General features: G+C 47.2%; 2 protein-coding genes across 4 annotated transcripts in view; both read left to right on the top strand.

The window, feature by feature from the left end:
• The first annotated feature begins 523 nt into the window (after positions 1-523).
• Positions 524-9654, top strand: slc35a2 (solute carrier family 35 member 2). Of its 3 annotated transcripts, none has more exons than XM_024263870.2 (6): positions 524-958; positions 2991-3173; positions 3265-3416; positions 3772-3894; positions 4352-4938; positions 9534-9654. In XM_024263870.2, the coding sequence occupies exons 1-6, from the start codon at positions 895-897 to the stop codon at positions 9559-9561; spliced, it is 1137 nt and encodes a 378-aa protein (XP_024119638.1). In that variant the 5' UTR covers positions 524-894; the 3' UTR covers positions 9562-9654. The 3 variants fall into 3 exon arrangements, with proteins under 3 accessions (XP_024119638.1, XP_024119639.1, XP_024119640.1); XM_024263872.2 differs by lacking the exon at positions 9534-9654 and adding an exon at positions 5183-6868 and having other exon boundaries at positions 525-958; XM_024263871.2 differs by lacking the exon at positions 9534-9654 and having other exon boundaries at positions 4352-6868.
• Positions 9655-13674: 4020 nt separating this feature from the next.
• Positions 13675-16942, top strand: part of slc6a8 (solute carrier family 6 member 8) — a 29346-nt gene continuing 26078 nt past the window's right edge. The window contains exon 1 of the mRNA XM_024263869.2: positions 13675-14730. Coding sequence (XP_024119637.1) covers positions 14415-14730 — 316 coding nt within the window. The 5' untranslated portion in view covers positions 13675-14414. The remainder of the gene's footprint in view (positions 14731-16942) is intronic.

Below are 16942 nucleotides of genomic sequence, written 5' to 3'. Positions count from 1 at the left end.
TAAAGCCTCGAGGCAATCAGATGAAAAATACGATATTTATGAGTGTTTAAAGGTTTAAATTGGTCAGAATTGACATGAACATGACAGGAGGGTTTAATAGACTATATTATTATATTTTAAAAAAAACACCCCTCTTACCCTCCGTGGGTAGTTTCTCCTCCAAGCTCGAATCTTCTACCAGAGGTCTGGAAGTACATATATATACACATGGATCCAGTCTGGTCATTCTCCTCTGATCTCTGGCATCAACAAGGCATTTCCACCAACAGAACTTCCACTCACTGGACATGTATATGTATGTAGGATTATTAATCATCCAGCAGATGGAGCCAAACTCAAACGTAACAGGCTTCTGCAGCCAATAGGAGCTCTCGTTAAGAAGCAACAAGTGAGGGATCGTTTATGTAAGAAGAGGTCTTCCTTCGACCCGCAAATGTCTAATCGCAACAGTTTGGTTTATCTTTGATTACTTTTTTAATAGTGAAAAAAAAATTATATTATTTCAAAGTACTCAATTATAGATGGATTTGATGTGTAAGTCGCACCTTTAATAAAATGTGCTTCTAGAATCCTGTATTTCGTGCAGAGTGAGACCTCCTGTCTCTCTCCGCTATCCTCGCTGCTGCAGTCCTTCACTTCCGGGACACCTCACAGCCCGTTCTCCCGATGTCCCGGCGGCTCCGTCGGTCGTTCCTTCCCAGCTCTGGTCACGGCTGAACAGCAAACCCGCCACCGGATCTCACTCGGGCCAGAACAGCACCAACGTACCGGAAGCCGAACCTGCGGTGGGTCAGAACCGCGAGCGGGGAGCGACCGGAGGCTAGCAGAAAGTTAGCCGAGCAGGTGCTGAGGTAAACGGGCAAGGTCCGTCCGGCGGGAGGGAGGGAGCGCACCATGACCGCGGGAAAGAACGACGCGGGAGCGGAGGACAGAGCCACGAACCGGAACCAGAGCGAAGGTGAGCCGGGTCCAGGGAGTCCTCCGGCCTGCTCCGTCCGCGGGTGGTTTGACAGGTTCGTTCGGTTCGCGACGTGTTGACGTGGACCGAGCGGCGGGACAACCGACGCTAACTGCGTCAGACTGACCAGTTCTGTCCCAATGAAGATGAGGAAACCGGTTCCTTCACCCGGAACCGGACCGGACCTCGGCTCTGCGAGGCCGCCGGACCGGGCAGCCGCCGCTCAGGTGGAGCGAGGAGCGGCTGCTGACGTGGAGGCTCAGGTGTGTCTGCTGCGAGCGCGAGGCCGGAAATGAGTGGGACCAAGGCTGGGCGGAACCAGAACTCAGAGCTGGATGGAGGGACGGGTTCTGAGCGCTCTGGTTAGTTCTGCTACAGAACTTCTGCAAACAAAACCGAACTTTGATCAACCAGTTCCGTCCACTGATGCTGGAGGCTGACAGAACCAGAACCAAAGGACTCGGTGTCCTCAGTCAGAACTGTTCTGGTCACTGACCCGGCCGGGGGAGGAGCTTCACTGGTTCTGCTCCTCTGGGTTCAGAGAGAACCAATGATTCTGCTTCTCCTGAACTGTTTCAGGAACTTTAGAGCTCAAACACCAAAACCCAGAAAGGTTCCGGCGCCGGAGCAGAACCGAGAGAATCCTGAGAGAGTCAACCACGAATGAGAGAGACAGATCAATCAATCAACATTTCTTCTGAAGCTGAGAGGTGTAGGAGGTCTTCTGAGAGGTCCACAGAACCGTCCAGTGAAACCGTTGGACTTGATGTCTAAGCAGACGTTTCTCGCCTTCCTGCGGCGTCCGGTTGGCGTCTGCCGGGTGAATCTCTGCTGTCCGCCGCACAGATGCTGCATTCACACACAGTGGGAACTTTGACATCTCTGGGAGTTTAGTCTGCGGCTTCAGACTCTGATCTGTTGATTCTTTAACTCAAAAACTGCTTTTCTTTTGGATCTCTGACATTTCTAGTCTGAGGCTTTGATGGTGTCGGTTCTAATGACGGTTCTGTTTGTGATGGTGTCGGTTCTAATGACGGTTCTGTTTGTGATGGTGTCGGTTTTAGTGACGGTTCTGTTTGTGAAGCTGCAGCTCAACTGCAGCACTGAATCCAAGGTTAGGTCACAGAGACCGCTGCTGTGGTTAGATGAGGACAGCAGAGACAACAAGCCCGAACACCAACAGATCAGTTCTCCACTGAACCGCTCCAGAACCCATGATCTGCTCCAGAACTGCACCAAAACTCCAGAAACACGCCAGATCACCTAATTTACTCCAGAACCCTTAAACCAATCCAGAACCCCTCCAGAACCCCAGAACCTGCTGAGCTGCAGCATTTCCACAGCGTTTCCTGTCCTCCTCAAACCGGATCTGAATCTCTGAATCCAGCCTCTGGTTCCCTGAAGCAGCTGAAGCGTTTCAGACAGAACCTCTCTGCTCAGGACTCCTCGTTTCTCTGCAGACCTCAGACTCCTGAGCTAAAGGAACCCAAACTTCTGGATCTTCTACCAAAACTTGCAGTCAAACATTTAGAGAAAATATCCAGGCACGGTGGCGGCGGTGTGATGGTGTGTGGTTGCTTCACGGCTTCGTTGAGGTAAAGAATGTTGTCCTTCAGTCCATGAGGTCAGGCTTCTGCTTTGGCAGCAGAACAACGGTCCAAACAGCAGTAGGTCCACCTCTGACTGGATCAGGACGACGGTTCTGGAGTGTTCTGATCCCGGTCTGGACTTGAAGACGGTTTCTCTCTGGAATCCCAGCAGTTCTATAGAGAAGAGGGACCACAGACACTGAGGAGCAACAAGTTCTGGAGGTTCCTCTGACCTGCAGGGAGCTGCAGCAGAACCAGAACCGGGCTCTCTGGGTCTCCTTATGGGGCTGAAGACCAACAGAATCTCCTCTCAGCTGCTTCTGCTGATCTCCTGATGAAACGTTCCTCTGTGGAGCAGAAGCTTCCAGACTTCTGTGTGTTTGTGTTTGGTGTCTTTTCCCGCTCAGTCCTTCTCAGACGCCGTTTCTCTCTGGTTCCTGCAGTCAACCGGAAGCTGAAGTACATCAGCCTGGCGGTGCTGGTGGTCCAGAATGCGTCGCTCATCCTCAGCATCCGCTACGTTCGCACTCTGCCGGGCGACCGCTTCTTCACCACGTCGGCCGTGGTCATGGCAGAGGTGCTGAAGGTGTGCACGTGTCTGCTCATCATCCTGCTGCAGAAGAGATGTAAGTGCGGCCTTCCCTCCTGCTCGGGGGTCAAAGGTCAGACGGATCTCCACCTGAGGAAGTGACTTTAACTCCGCCTCTCTGTCCTCAGTCAGCCTGAAGGAGACGCTGCACCTGCTGCTGGACGCCATCGTGTTCCAGTACAGAGACACGCTGAAGCTCGCCATCCCGTCGCTCATCTACACGCTGCAAAACAACCTGCAGTACGTCGCCATCTCCAACCTGCCGGCCGCCACCTTCCAGGTGATCCTGCAGCCTCACGGCGTCCTGCTGTGAGCCGTCCTCATGAACACAGATCCAGCTGCACTAGAGTCGGTTCAAACCGGCATCACAGTCTCTGTCATCCAGTCCGGAATGTTCCGGGTATTTTATCTGTATTAGAAGAGACTCGTTCTGTAATATCCACACCGAGCAATCCAAAGGTCAAAAGGTGACGGTGGAAGATTCTGTCCAGACCTCCAGCAGAACCAGACGGGGGGAACGGGTTTGGTTCTGAGAGAACGATTACAGACGGGTTAGGAGGCCGCGGCTGCTCTGGAGGACTGACCTCATTCTTCTTCATCTGTCTGTTGTAACATGGTAACCCCTCCCCCTCCAGGTGACGTACCAGCTGAAGATCCTCACCACGGCTCTCTTCAGCGTCCTGATGCTCAGGAAGTCTCTGTCTCGGGTTCAGTGGATCTCTCTGCTGCTGCTGTTTGCCGGCGTCGCAATCGTTCAGGTGAGTGTCGGCTACATTTAGGCAACATTCAGATTATTTTACGGGGAAACGTGAATTCATGTGATGACGTCATCACATTCATGTGATGATGTCATCACATGAATTCAGTGGGACCACATGAATCATCTGCTTTGACACTCAGACTGGAGGCAGAACTGTCTGAAAAGAGCTGATCTCATTCAGAATTCGTGACCGGTGACTAGAGGAAGTCCCGTTAGATGTGTGGTACCAATACGGCTTCTGGTACAGATCGGGTCCGACCAGCAGAACCAGAGGGGACACGAACCTTCTGTCCTCACGCAGGAACGCTCCCACGGCTCAGAGGACTCGTGTGAATGATGGGATGTATTTGGGTTCTGTCTGTTTTTGACCTGATGGTTCTAAAGGAGTTCTGGTTCATCCTGGTTCTGGTTCTGAGTGAGTGCTGAGCGTCTGTCGGGTCTTTGTCTCTCTGCAGGTGCAGCAGGAAGGAAACAAGGAGGCGTCGCTCGCCAACAGCGCCAACCAGAACTACATGGTGGGCGTGGTCGCCGTGGTGATCAGCTGCCTGTCGTCCGGCTTCGCGGGCGTCTACTTCGAGAAGATCCTGAAGGGGAGCTCCGCCTCCGTTTGGGTTCGGAACGTGCAGCTCGGGATCTTCGGCACGGCGCTCGGCCTGCTGGGACTCTGGTGGAACGACGGCGCCGCCGTGGCCGAGCGCGGCTTCCTGTTCGGGTACACCGGGATGGTGTGGTGCGTCATCTTCAACCAGGCGTTCGGCGGGCTGCTGGTGGCGGTGGTGGTGAAGTACGCAGACAACATCCTGAAGGGCTTCGCCACCTCCTTCTCCATCATCGTCTCCACGGTGATGTCCATCTACCTGTTCAGCTTCCACGTGGACCTGCTCTTCACCGCGGGGGCGGGGCTGGTCATCGGCGCCGTCTACATGTACAGCCTTCCCAAAGCGCCCGGCAGCTCGCCGTCGTCGAGCTCCTCGTCGTCCTCGGCGTCTTCGGCGTCGCCGAGGACGGACAGAGGCGTGGAGATGGAGGCGTTTCTGCCAAAGTCAGTGCTGGTGAAGTGATTTCCTGTTTCTCTGTGGCGCCTCGGTGCTCACTTCCTGTCTCTGCGGGGTCGGCGGTCAAACTAACTTTCTCTGAGCTTCACTGGAGGAACCTCCTTCCTTCTCTCTGCTGTCAGCCTCCTCTTCTCCTCCTAACAGACTCCTCCTCCTCCGCTGACAGAGGAGGTGGAGATGCTAAAGTCTCCTCCCTCTCTAACACTAACCCCTCCCCTCTCTCCTCCTCAGAGCGTAGGGAGGTGCTGGTTCTCCTCCCTCTGACCGTCGGACACAGGAGGAGGAGGAGGAGTCGCTGACCTCTGTCTGTCCACTCTGCCTTAATCTTCACTAACTCAATGAAGGAGAGAGAGAGATGCCTTAAGCTGATTCGATGGTTAATTCTGGCTGCTGGGGGCGGAGCTTCTGGCTGCTGGGGGCGGAGCTCTCCGCCGTGGTTTTTGCTCTGCAGTGGGGGGGCGCTGCAGAGCAGAAAGCTCTTCTTTCCCCGTGTTGGACGGTTGGTGTTCGGTGCCTTTTCCACTCACCTGTGCAGAAGCGCTTCGGCGGCGGCGCTGCGAGGTCACGTGATGGAGCGAGGCGTGGTGACCCTGAATCGGCTCGATGAGGTCCAGGAGGCCCGCTGAAGGAGCTTCCTCTGACCTCGTCTGCTTCGTGGTGTATGGGGGGGGGTTGGTTTTGGGATCCTGGCCTGGGATGACCTTTCAGCCTGAAGGCTCCTCAAAGCTCGTGTGCGGCGGCGCTCGTTCCTCTACGGAGAACATTTAAGACTCTGACCACCTGGAAGAAGATGGCCGCCCACATGACGTTGAACAGAACAGCGACCTCTGATGTGAGGCGTTCTGGCTGTGGAGCGCTCCTGCTTTACGACGCTCTTCTTCAGGTTATTTATTCCGAATCCGTCATATGAAGACCTTCAGTGTCACATCTGTTTTCCTTCACAATAAACTGATCATGAACTCGTCGCTGACGAAGGATTTTCCTTTTCCGCTCGTATGGCGAGCGTCTGCAGAGGTTGAGGTCGGATCTGCTCCACAGGTGGGAAGGGTCAGAGCGCCCCCCTGTGGACGGTTGGCTGTAGGAAACATGAAGCCGTTCTGTCAGTCGATGTTACTGAAGACTCCTGACCTTCATCACGTTTAAATGATGAAGACTCAGGTGATGAAGGTCCTGCCGTTTGGAGCAGAAACACTGAAACAGGAGGAGGGTTTTCTTTGGGGGGTTGATGTGGGACTGGAACTGTTTTTGTTTTGGGGTGAGTGAGGACGAGGAGGAGGAAGAGGAGGAGGAGGCTCAGCAGGAAGCAGCAGCGTCCATGACTTCATCACTTCCTCCTCATCAGATGAAGCTGATCGGGTCAGCAGGTTCTGGTCGGTGTTGTTGCTGGAGGGTGGTGGGCCAGACGCACAGAGACTCCTTCATCCGCTGCAGAACTTTGAGTTTCTCAGGGATTCTTTGGAGGTGAAGGTCACGACCCGGTCTGCTTCAGCTTCAGAGGGTTCTTCTTCTGGTTCTCCTCAGCGTTAGACTTGTGGAGAACACCAGCAGCAGCTTTAATCCGTTTTCTGGTGATTTCTTGTCCAAAAATCCTTTTTGTTTAAACATTTAAGGAGAAACGTGGAAGGAAACCTTTGAGACTGAAGCTTCTCTGAAACGGTCGATGTTTCTGTGAAAAGGCTGCGTTGATGCGCAGACGCAGACGTCTGGCTTCTCTGTCCGCCGCCCTGCTGGCGCTGATCAGACCAAATCCTGTCAGAACCTCCTGGAGGTGGCGGGTCTCAGGATCCTGCAGGTCGTGGAGGCTCCGCCTCCTCTTCCTCAGACAGCTTCACGCCCTGTTTGCTCTGGACTGTTTGTATCGATGTTTCAGAATTTGTACATACTACAGTTTTGTATAAACACGGACATGGACTCAAACCTCTGCAGTTTGTCTTTACTTTCAGGCTGCACCTCGTCCTCGTCTGGGTCACTGGATGTAGAAGCTCTAACTTGATCACAATAATCCTTCAGATTACTTTGAAATCCTAAATCTTGAAGCTCCGTTGATGGAGAGGCTGAACCCTCGTGAGCAGACGCTCCACCCGTGGCTCGTGCCTCTTCTACGTCTGCTGTGGCTCTCTGGTTAAACAAAAGAAGTTTTTAATTTTAATTTGTAACTAAAGTAAAAAAATAAGCAATAGAGTGAACTCCAACTTTATTATTTGCCTTCACAGACAGTTGAACATCTGGTGTCTCTGAAGCTCCTGACAACGATACAATAATGTTCCAATAATCCATCAAACGGTTCATAGGTGAACAAAGTTGAGCTACATTTGACAGATTAGTGATCACCGTATGAAAACAATCTAGGTCAGTATGAAAACCAACATTTATATTCAAAGGTCCTTATCCAGATTGTCTTTTTTGAACAAGTTGAAGATATTATGTTCCCTCTTATGGTTCAAAATACGGTAAAAGTCTCTGAATTATCTCTGATTTAATTTTGGTTTGTTGGATTTATGCATTTCTGGTGAAAATGGTCCACAAACTGAAAAACAGTTTTTACTCATCGCTGACGTTATATTATCTTATATTTGCTGCATTGAGATGATCCTTTATGACACAGGAAGTCTTTTATTTTGAAAGGATGGCATAGGAACCTTTGTCCAAAGTAATGAACTATTTCATATTTTGAAAAAATTATTTCTAAAATGTTTTTTTTATGTGTAGAAAATGTTCATTTATGTGTATCAAAAGAGGAACAATAACATAAATACAAATCAGTGTTTTAATTCTCTGGAAGACGCGTTTGATAAACCGCAGAAAAACTTTTACTTTCTTAACTGAGCAGCTAAAGTTCTCAGGAACGCGTGAGAGCTTCACGGCTCCAGGAGAACTCTTCAACCAGCCTTAGTTTTAAAGATGAATTAAATATATCCATTATTTATTCTGGTTATAGTTTAAAAAAACTCAAGAGGTCAAATGGTTCAACAGTTAACACTTTCTGTCTTGATTAGGTTTCATGAAACAGACTGTAGTTAAAACATCTGTTATAGGAATACAAATATATTAATAATAAAAATAATGTTAAAGTTCCAGCATCAGACCGATGAGCCTGAAGGACTGCAAGAAAGACCTTTCAAAGTAAAAGCTCACTTCCACTTTTATGAATGAAAACAGAAAAAAAACGATGAATAAACAAACATGTTTTACAGTTTGGGGATTTTAATTTTTTGTCCACTTCCTGTTGACTCAAAAACATTTGACTTTTGTCCAGATAAATCTTCAAAATTTATGTAACTTTTTAAAAGATTTCCTCTGGGACACGAGTCCACGTTATAACGTTTGTTTATTTGTTTATTTGTGTGACAGTTGTTGAGTTGGTGAAACAACCTGTGAGCCCCAAAGCGGCCTCATCTTCATCAAACTAGAACCATCAAACTCTTCAGGCTTCACGCATCTGTCTAGAGCCGGAGTGTCACACATCAAAATCAAGTTTTAGTCATAGACTGTAAATGGTTTTAGTCCGTTTCTGTGGCGAGTTCTTTCAAGAAATGACCGCAATGTTCAATTCCGCCACTAGGGGGAGCAAAGGGAGAGATGTATTGAATAGCAAAACATCAAGAAATGAGCAGCATTTCTTTGTAATCACATCCCAGGTCTGGCGCGTTCCCTGCCAACCTCACTGCTGTTTGGTTGCTATAAAATGATCAAAATGTCATTTTTAAAAAGATAATAACTAGAAAAGTTGCATTTCCTGCGATAAAGCTAATGTGAATGTTTTTGCTGAACGTGAACATTAAAGATGCTGAAAAAATGAATTTTATTTGCTGAGTGTCATGAACCTGCTGAACATTTTGATACCAAACTTGCAGAATCTGCAGAAAATGCACAAAGAATTTGAAGAATTTCATGAAAAAAACTGCAATATTGTTAAAATATTAGCTTAACGCCAAATTAGCCCTAAAAACCTCAGAAGCATCGATGTCCTTAAAATGCTGAATGTTGTGGTGCTAATTTTGGATAAGTTTCAAAGTGCACAAAAATTTACTGAATTGTATAAAGAAGAATAAAAATCTAAAAAAAATAAATAAAATTGTACGAAAAAAGTGTGAAATTTCAAAATGTATGTGAAATTTAACAAAACCAAAAGTCAAAGACTGAATTTCCTGAACATGATCAAATTCCCATTCATTTCAATGGGGCTTAAAAATCGCATAAATTGCATAAAATCGTAAAATCCATAAAGTTTACAAATACCAACAATGCAAAATAAAAAGGTCCTGAACGATTTGATACCAAGATTGCAGAAATCGCTGAAAGTTTGAGTTTTTAGGAATCAAAAAAGAAGAAAATAGATAAAGAGAAACAGAATCAGTCCAGTTTGATCCTGACTAAGCATTCACACGATGATAACCAGTGATCTGGTTTAGGTCTGGTTTTCATCTGAGGCAGAAACAAAACTACAGATTATTCAGCCACGATGTTTCTGAGAGATCGGGGTTGAATGTGACCCAGAACCAAATGAGTTTGACTCCCTGATGTAGAGGCAGCAGCATGACGTCTCTCCCTGTCCTCCTCCTCCCCCCCCACTGTCCTGTAGGTGTTCGGCCAAACAGAAGGGATCCTGAAACGACCATCTGCCTCGTCCTTCCTGCTGGGCTCCAAACCTTTCACAATAAAACTCCAACAGCTTCTATATCCCATCATGCACCTCACATGTGCAACAGATTACCTCTACAAGACCTCTGTAACACTCCTCCACAGCGGCCGACTGAAGTGAAGAAACGACAGTGATGAACCAACGAGCAAAACTCACATTTTTTAAATCAGTTTCTCTTTGCGTCTTCCTGTCAGATCAAATGTGAAGTTCAGGATGTTTCCATGGATCTGAGTCTCCTGAACATTTCAGTCCTCTGGATTTTATTGCACACTAACATTCACTCCAGTGTTAACAGACGTTTGTATGAATGTTCTGCTTTATAACACAAACTCCTAACTTTGACTTTTATCTGTTCCTCAGTAAATCTTCGGTTTGTTTTAGATCAGGATGCACAGAAATGTTGGTGATCTTCAGCACGCCAAGACGTTTACGCCATAGCGTATTTAGACCTCTGACTGAGTGATGGATTCTCAGGTGTTTTACCTGCAGAGATTCATGACCTGCAGGTTTGATTTCTGTCTGACATTTCCAAACTCATGTTTGTCTCCGTGATGCGTTCACTGTCACAGAGAATGACCGTTCTGGGCAGTTTATTGTACATCTCTGATTATTGTTTTGTATTTTACTGAAAGTGAGAAATCAATATTTATTTCAGAACAAACGTTGTAGCTCCTGCAGGTTTACAGTATTTTACTATTGAAGGCAGACTAACATGCATATTTTAATGAGTAACATTTCAAGCACTCCTTGTTTGTTTGTTTGTTTGTTTGTTTGTTTCTCTCCAAGTGCCTTAACGTTAAAGCGCAGTTTATGTTCAGACCAAATAAAAGCAGACTGAAGTTTTATTGTGAATGTTTGCAGCTTCCTGTCTGTCGCTGATGTTTCATGTCTTCAGTTTTGTTTGTCGTCAACATTGTAAACAAGCAGAAACTCGTAAACGTTCAGCTTGAAGTGTTCTGGGTTTGGACGCATCAGGAACAGGAAACGTTTCAGTTTTCTGACTCACTCAGAGGTTGAAGACTTCTTCACTCAAACAGAACTTAGACCGCTGCAGTTACACGATGATCCACTAGGGGGCGACAGTGACTTTCAGACTGAGCTCCATGTTACCGGAGGATGAGGCTGAAAACACTAAAGATCTCCTTCCAGCTCCTGCAGGAGCAGCTAATACTCTGCTGTACCAGGAAGTAGTCACATCCAACGACCAATCTCCAGAGCGGGTTTCCTCTGATGCTCCTCTGGGTTTGTCAGGTGTGAAAGCTCACCTGAACTCTGAAGACTCTCATTCATCCAGGTGACGTGATGAAGCTCCTTGAATCATTTCCAAGAGAGAAGGCTGCAGGTCCAGATGCCACCACTGTACTCCAAGACATGAACCAAACTAAAGAGCTCTGGTCCTCTGGAGAACCGGGTTCTGGGGTCTGTGACCTGAGGGTCCGGACCACATGTGGCTCTTTGACCCGTGATTATGGCTCTCATGGCTCAAGAAAATAAAACGATTTTAGATTTTAAATTAAAATAGTGCTGCAGCTTCATTAAAGTCAAACTTAAACATTTTGACAGATTTTCAGAGACTTTTACCACCAAAATTATTGTTATAAAACATCAGATTATAAAGTCAATTTCCTATTGTTGAAGAATTAAAGGGTTTCAGGTGTTCGTCGTGGTCTAAAAATAGAGTTTGGGTCACTCAGTTCTGATTTGTGAATTTTTGGCTGAGATGCACCAACAACAGTAAAATAACGTTTCTGTTTTAGTTCCTGCTGACACTACACACGTTTGCTGCATTAAGACCATCAAATATGGTGTCTTTTATTTTGAAAGGATATCATGCAAACCTTTGACCAAAGTTATAAACTATTTCATTTTTTTAAACTGTCATATATTTAGTATTTATATAGTCAGGAGGAATCGGATCCGAACGGCTCTGTAAGTGTTGAAGGTTGCAGACCGCTGAACTAGATGAAGAACTGGATGTTCTTGTCATGCAGAGGAACGTTTGGATCCGGGTCGGGTTTAGGACAATGTTCTGCCTGCAGGAGCATGGAGGTGAGTGGAATGTGAGAAGAACACAATCCACCATCATTTCTGGGATCACAGTGTTTTCCCAGCAGCCCGTTCTGTGCAGTTAGTCCTGGCAGGTCTTCACCTTCCTCCTCCTCTTCCTCGTTTACACAGCAGCAGGTCTGACCCTGGATCCGCTCCAGCTCAGGGGAGGCAGACTCACCACCAGCTGGTCTCTTCAGTGTCGGAGGTTCATTTCTTCAGTTATGCTACTGCTGTTGTCCATCTACCTTTAGGGGCGGAGACAGGACGTCTGTAGGTGAAAATGGGCCAATCAGAGCAGGTGGGCAGAAGTAGAAAGGTTGTAGACCTGCTGTAGTCTGCATGTGAGTTTGGTACATTTCCTCTCCCTCCTGTACTTGACAAGAGCATCACAAACACAAATGTCATCAATCTACCCGCGATTATTCATCTTAAAACTAGTTATACAATCGGATTGATCTGGATTTTAGATATAAACAACAGCATGTGTAAGATTATTCAACTTCTTTTAAGAAGAATATGATTGTCTGTCTTATTTAGTTTGTAAATCTAAAAATGTTATCATTTTACATGAAAAAGAAAAAACTATCCGTCAGGCCTGATTGAAGGACGAGAAAATGTCTTAATGTAAGTTTATTATTTTAAATGTTTATCACTTCTTGAAAACTTGAAGTAAGTAATTCACACGTGTTCTAAAAACGCTTTTGAATATTTGAAACGCTTTTAGAATATTTACAGGTACACAATACGTTTGAATCAAGCTCCTATATTTTAGTTTTTTTGTCTTAAATTATTGTTTAAAATAAGTGTTTTTGGCTGTTTTCAAGATTGAACCTTTTTACTAAGGTTTAGGCATTATTTCTTAAATCTTGTCAAGTAAAATTAATTGGCTGCAAGTTTATTTCTAGAATTAAGATGCTGTTCTTTGCAGTACCTTCAGCTGGAACAGTCTCCATCACGACACTTTTCCTTCAGTTTCTGTATAGTCTCAAAATGTTACTCAGATTTAAAGCTCCTCCCCTTTTTTCCTTTCTCCTTTGCCTTCAGTGAAGGTTTGGACAGCGACACATGACTTGCTCCAGTGTTTATGTTTGATTTACTGTTATTTTTTAGCCGTTTACATGATAATCGAGAAGCTTTTTCCCTAATGTGTGTTTGTGAGTCTTGTTTGTGAATTTTGACACTGATCTGACCTCATATATACATAGTTTATGTTGAGGTGAACAGCATCAGCTCACTGAGTGCGACCTTTCTTCTAGTCTGATTATTTATTTATTGAACAGCTACACACTACAGAACGAAACATGGTTTAACATTATAGAACAGAGTTTTTACATGATTACAACCAGAGGGAGATTGCAGAATTAAACCACAAAAACAGAATAAAAAATAATAATATTAATAAAATAAATCTGAGCAAAGTGAGGTAAACAATAAAAGATCTCAATAGTACAGATACACAAGGGAAGGTTTTAGTTTATCACTTATTGTTTTTATTTTTGATTTCTTAAGGAGCTTCAATATAAGTTGAATTTATAAATATTCTAAATTTTGGGGAAGTCTTCATATATTTATATTGATGTTAAATTTAGTAAGACGTAGGATTATTTCTTCTCATTTATTTTCTAATATGATGGTATTTAAAGAAAATGTTTGTGGGAAAATATTTCGGTCAGTTCTGTAATTCTTCCCAAGATATTTGTGTTTGTGGACAAAATTAAAATAAATGTGTGGTTTCAGTTTCCTTTTGACAGAATGTCCATATGTTAGCATTTATATTAAACTGTAATCTTAAAAGTTCATTAGACGGATAAAATTAATTTCTTTAGGAAATGAAAACTTCCTAATGTATTTACTATATCCTGATGATATTTATGGATCTTTGTGACAGACTTCACGCTGGTGAAAGAGCGCCACCTGCCGTCCTGATGACGCTCACAGAGCGGGTTGAGGGGGGGTCTAGAGAGGAGGGGGAGGACGCCTGTCAGCCAATCAGCGGCCGCGCTGCTCCGCGGGATGTTTGTGAATGAAGCGCGGCGCTCGTGACGAAGCTGCTGTCACTCATTCATGCGCGGCCGCGGCGAGCGCGCGCGACGTCAGGGAGATCTCTGGGAGAGGGGAGGGCGGTGACGTCACCGCCGGCTCCTCGCCTTTAAAGGTCGTCGGCGCGCGCGGCGCTCAGACCCGCAGACGGACGCAGCCCCGCCAGCACTCCGCGCGCTCAGGCGCTCCTCTCCTCTCCGGCTCCTGCAGCTCCTCCTGGATGGAGCAGGCGCGCCTCCCCCGCAGCCCGCGGCTCTGAACCCGCGCGCCTCCCCGCACCGTCCGCCCCGGGCCGCGGCGTCCTCCCCGCCCCCCCGCCGGCCGCCGTCCGCCCCGTGACTCCGGTGTCGTTGTTCCCATGCGATTCTTCAGACTCACATTCAAGTGCTTCGTGGATTGTTTTTGAAGGTCGCTCGCGCCGCGCCGCGCGCCTCCTCCTCCTTTTTCGTTTCCCGCTTTGATTTGACCTTTTTTCTGACCCAGACGAACCCGATTCTAGACCCTGTGCTTCGAACCCGCTCGTCAGACCTGAATGAACCTCTGTGACAGAACCGAACCCTCCTCAGACAGCAGGCGGAGGCGCGGGACGACCCGCCGGTTCTGACGGGACTCCGCAGGGTCCAAAACTGTGACGTTCACGGAGAAGTTCTGACATAGAAACTTCTCTGAACCGGTGGAGTTAGCGCAGCCGCTGCTGGACTGAGCCTGTCAGAACCGGAACCAGAGTTCCTGATGGAGAAGCAGGCTCTTCCCGCCTCCTCTCTCATCCTGGAGGACAAGGTGAGCCACCTGTCCAACGGCGCAGCCACGTACCCCCTCCCCGCAGCCAACGGCAGCCTGGTTCCGTTGGCGGTCTCTGGGGGCGGGGCCGCCGGGGCTGGACAGGACAAGACTGTGACAGTGGGTGTGGCCAACGGGGCGGGGCCAGGGTACCAGGAGAGGGAAACATGGACCCGGCAGATGGACTTCATCATGTCCTGCGTGGGCTTCGCTGTAGGACTCGGGAACGTGTGGAGGTTCCCGTACCTGTGCTACAAGAACGGAGGAGGTAAGGCCCGGTACACCTGCACACACCTGGAGGGGGCGGGGACTAGAGCCCAGACCACGCCCCTTCCAGCCCTTTTCCCCAAAGGATCCGGAACTGGACATTTTTGTAAACATGAAACGGACTCATCAGGATTCTAGTTCCTGGCAGGTGGAGGAGGCGGGGCTACCTCCATCTTTTTTTAGGGGTCCAGACTTCCCGCCACAAATCCATGGAAGCCCCTCCTTCCGGTCCCAAATTTGACCTAAACTTGGAAGTTCTGAATGTTGCAGTTCCTCAAAGGACCACTGGAGGCCGGACTCAGAGGAAGTTTCATTGACTTTCATCTAAATTATTCCAGAATAAACATAATAATAACTGGTTCCTAAACGCTGTTCCGCTCCTTCCTTCGTTTCCTGTTCATGTGTGTCGGGATGTGGGAGGGGCTCCAAATCCTTTTGATTTGACTCAAGCTTTCGTTATCAGACTTGATTAGCAGGAGGTCGGTTATTTATTTGCACCGTTTTGGACCCGTGGTTCTGGTTTGTTTGGGTCAGTTGTACCGGTCCCACTTCAGGCCTCATTTCATTCCAGTTTCTGTCTTTGGGTGACATCTTCTCATCGCCTAAGGGCAGCATGGAGAAGTACCCAGGGGGAGGAAACATCTGTTCCACCCAGTATGACCCCACCAGCTCTGGGATGGGAACCATCAACCCCCCAGCTATAAGTCCAGTCACTGATCAGGAAACACGGCTGTGGTCTGTACGGCTGATGTCATCTGGTTCTGATGAAGACTTTGGTCGGGTCAGACTGAGTTCACGGCAGAACCAACATGAAACGTCTGGTTCTTCAGTATAAATGTTGCAGAAACAGAATTCCTCTCTTTGAGTTTTTGACCAGAGTTGAGCTCATATTTAAGCAACACTAAATATTTTTGAAAAATTTTCACATATTAGGGATTTGAAAGCATTTTATTACAAATGTTTCATAAATTTCAGTCGACTCTTTAAAGTTCTTTAATGACATTGAATATTTTACAAAAAGCTTTTGCATTTTCAGCAAATCCCTTCAATTAAACTGTTTCACCATTTTCAGTAAAAAGCTTCAGCATCTTCAGCGACACTTTCAGCTAAAGCCTTCACACGAGCATCATCACAGCTAACGAGACTCCTCTAGCTACATTTGTGAGCCGCTCTGCTGCTCCAGCCGGGAGGGAACGGTCCTGAACATGAGAGCATCTTCCTGCCGTTTCCTTACCGGGACGGAGACCAAACGGCGGTTAAAAATAGGGCGGGTTTCTCCTGAGAGGGCCTTCTACAGGGGGGTCATGTTTTAGTCGGTTCATGACGCACAGCCACAAGTGACTTATTGATCAGACTGACAGCAGCAGGTTGAGAGGGTCAGTCAGGCTGCTGTCGACCGAGCGCGAGGGTTCGAGTCCCGCTGTGAGGAGAGAACGCTGCTGCAGCGAAACCGTCAGAGGAGTCAAAGAAACGTCAAAGTAGAAATCAAAACCAGCAAAGTAGAGAAGAAGGAAAAGTTCTGACGGTCCATGTGTGGAAGATGTTTGTTTGACCGTTTTCAGGCTCTGCATTCATAACAGAGTCATTGAATGCACCAGGTTGAACTTTGACCAATCAGGGTCCGGCAGTGGCGTTTGGATGACGTCTCTTAATTCACGGAGCGCCAACAGTCTGATGACTCCAAAACCTTCATTACTCAGAAGCTGTCAAAGAAAAGCCTGGAGCAGCATTAGCCAGATTTTCCCGCTTCGACATTTCACTGCAGGACTCTCAATGTAGGTGGTGGCATACAGTAGAGAAGGAAAGGAGGAAGAAGCCCCTCCCTACTGGCCCAGTGTGAACACCATGGGTTACACGTGTGTTCAGGAACATGGGTTGAGCGTGTTCTGGTGACTGATGTGTGCAGCAGCCAATGGGTCACCTTTGTATTCGCTGACCTTCAAATATTCCCCTGATGCCATTAAAGTTTTTTTAAAAAAACATCATTTATTCACATGAAACTTTCTTCTAAAAGTCAGAACGGACTCTGGTGTCCGTAGAAGAGAACGAGGAGCACGGGGCTTCATCTCAACCTCGTTTGTCAAACTCTGTTGGAGACAAAGATCTCAGGAAGGTCAAGCTAAAGGACTTGTTCTGACTCGGGACCAGCAGGAACTGGATGAAGGAGAGCTGGAAAGGTCTGAGTGTTCACACAGAGGAGGAGGTGGAGGGGG

Source organism: Oryzias melastigma, linkage group LG7 (genome assembly GCF_002922805.2).
Source record: "Oryzias melastigma strain HK-1 linkage group LG7, ASM292280v2, whole genome shotgun sequence".
Classification (NCBI taxonomy): Eukaryota; Metazoa; Chordata; class Actinopteri; order Beloniformes; family Adrianichthyidae; genus Oryzias; species Oryzias melastigma.
This window is presented reverse-complemented; position numbering and strand designations above follow the sequence as displayed.

What these genes read in the sequence shown, in the direction of transcription:
- slc35a2 (XM_024263870.2), top strand. Translation starts at nt 895, where the DNA reads ATGACCGCGGGAAAGAACGACGCGGGAGCGGAGGACAGAGCCACGAAC. An exon ending in GAACCGGAACCAGAGCGAAG is followed by an intron (nt 959 to 2,990) that starts GTGAGCCGGGTC and finishes TGGTTCCTGCAG; the next exon opens with TCAACCGGAAGCTGAAGTAC. An exon ending in TGCCGGCCGCCACCTTCCAG is followed by an intron (nt 3,417 to 3,771) that starts GTGATCCTGCAG and finishes CTCCCCCTCCAG; the next exon opens with GTGACGTACCAGCTGAAGAT.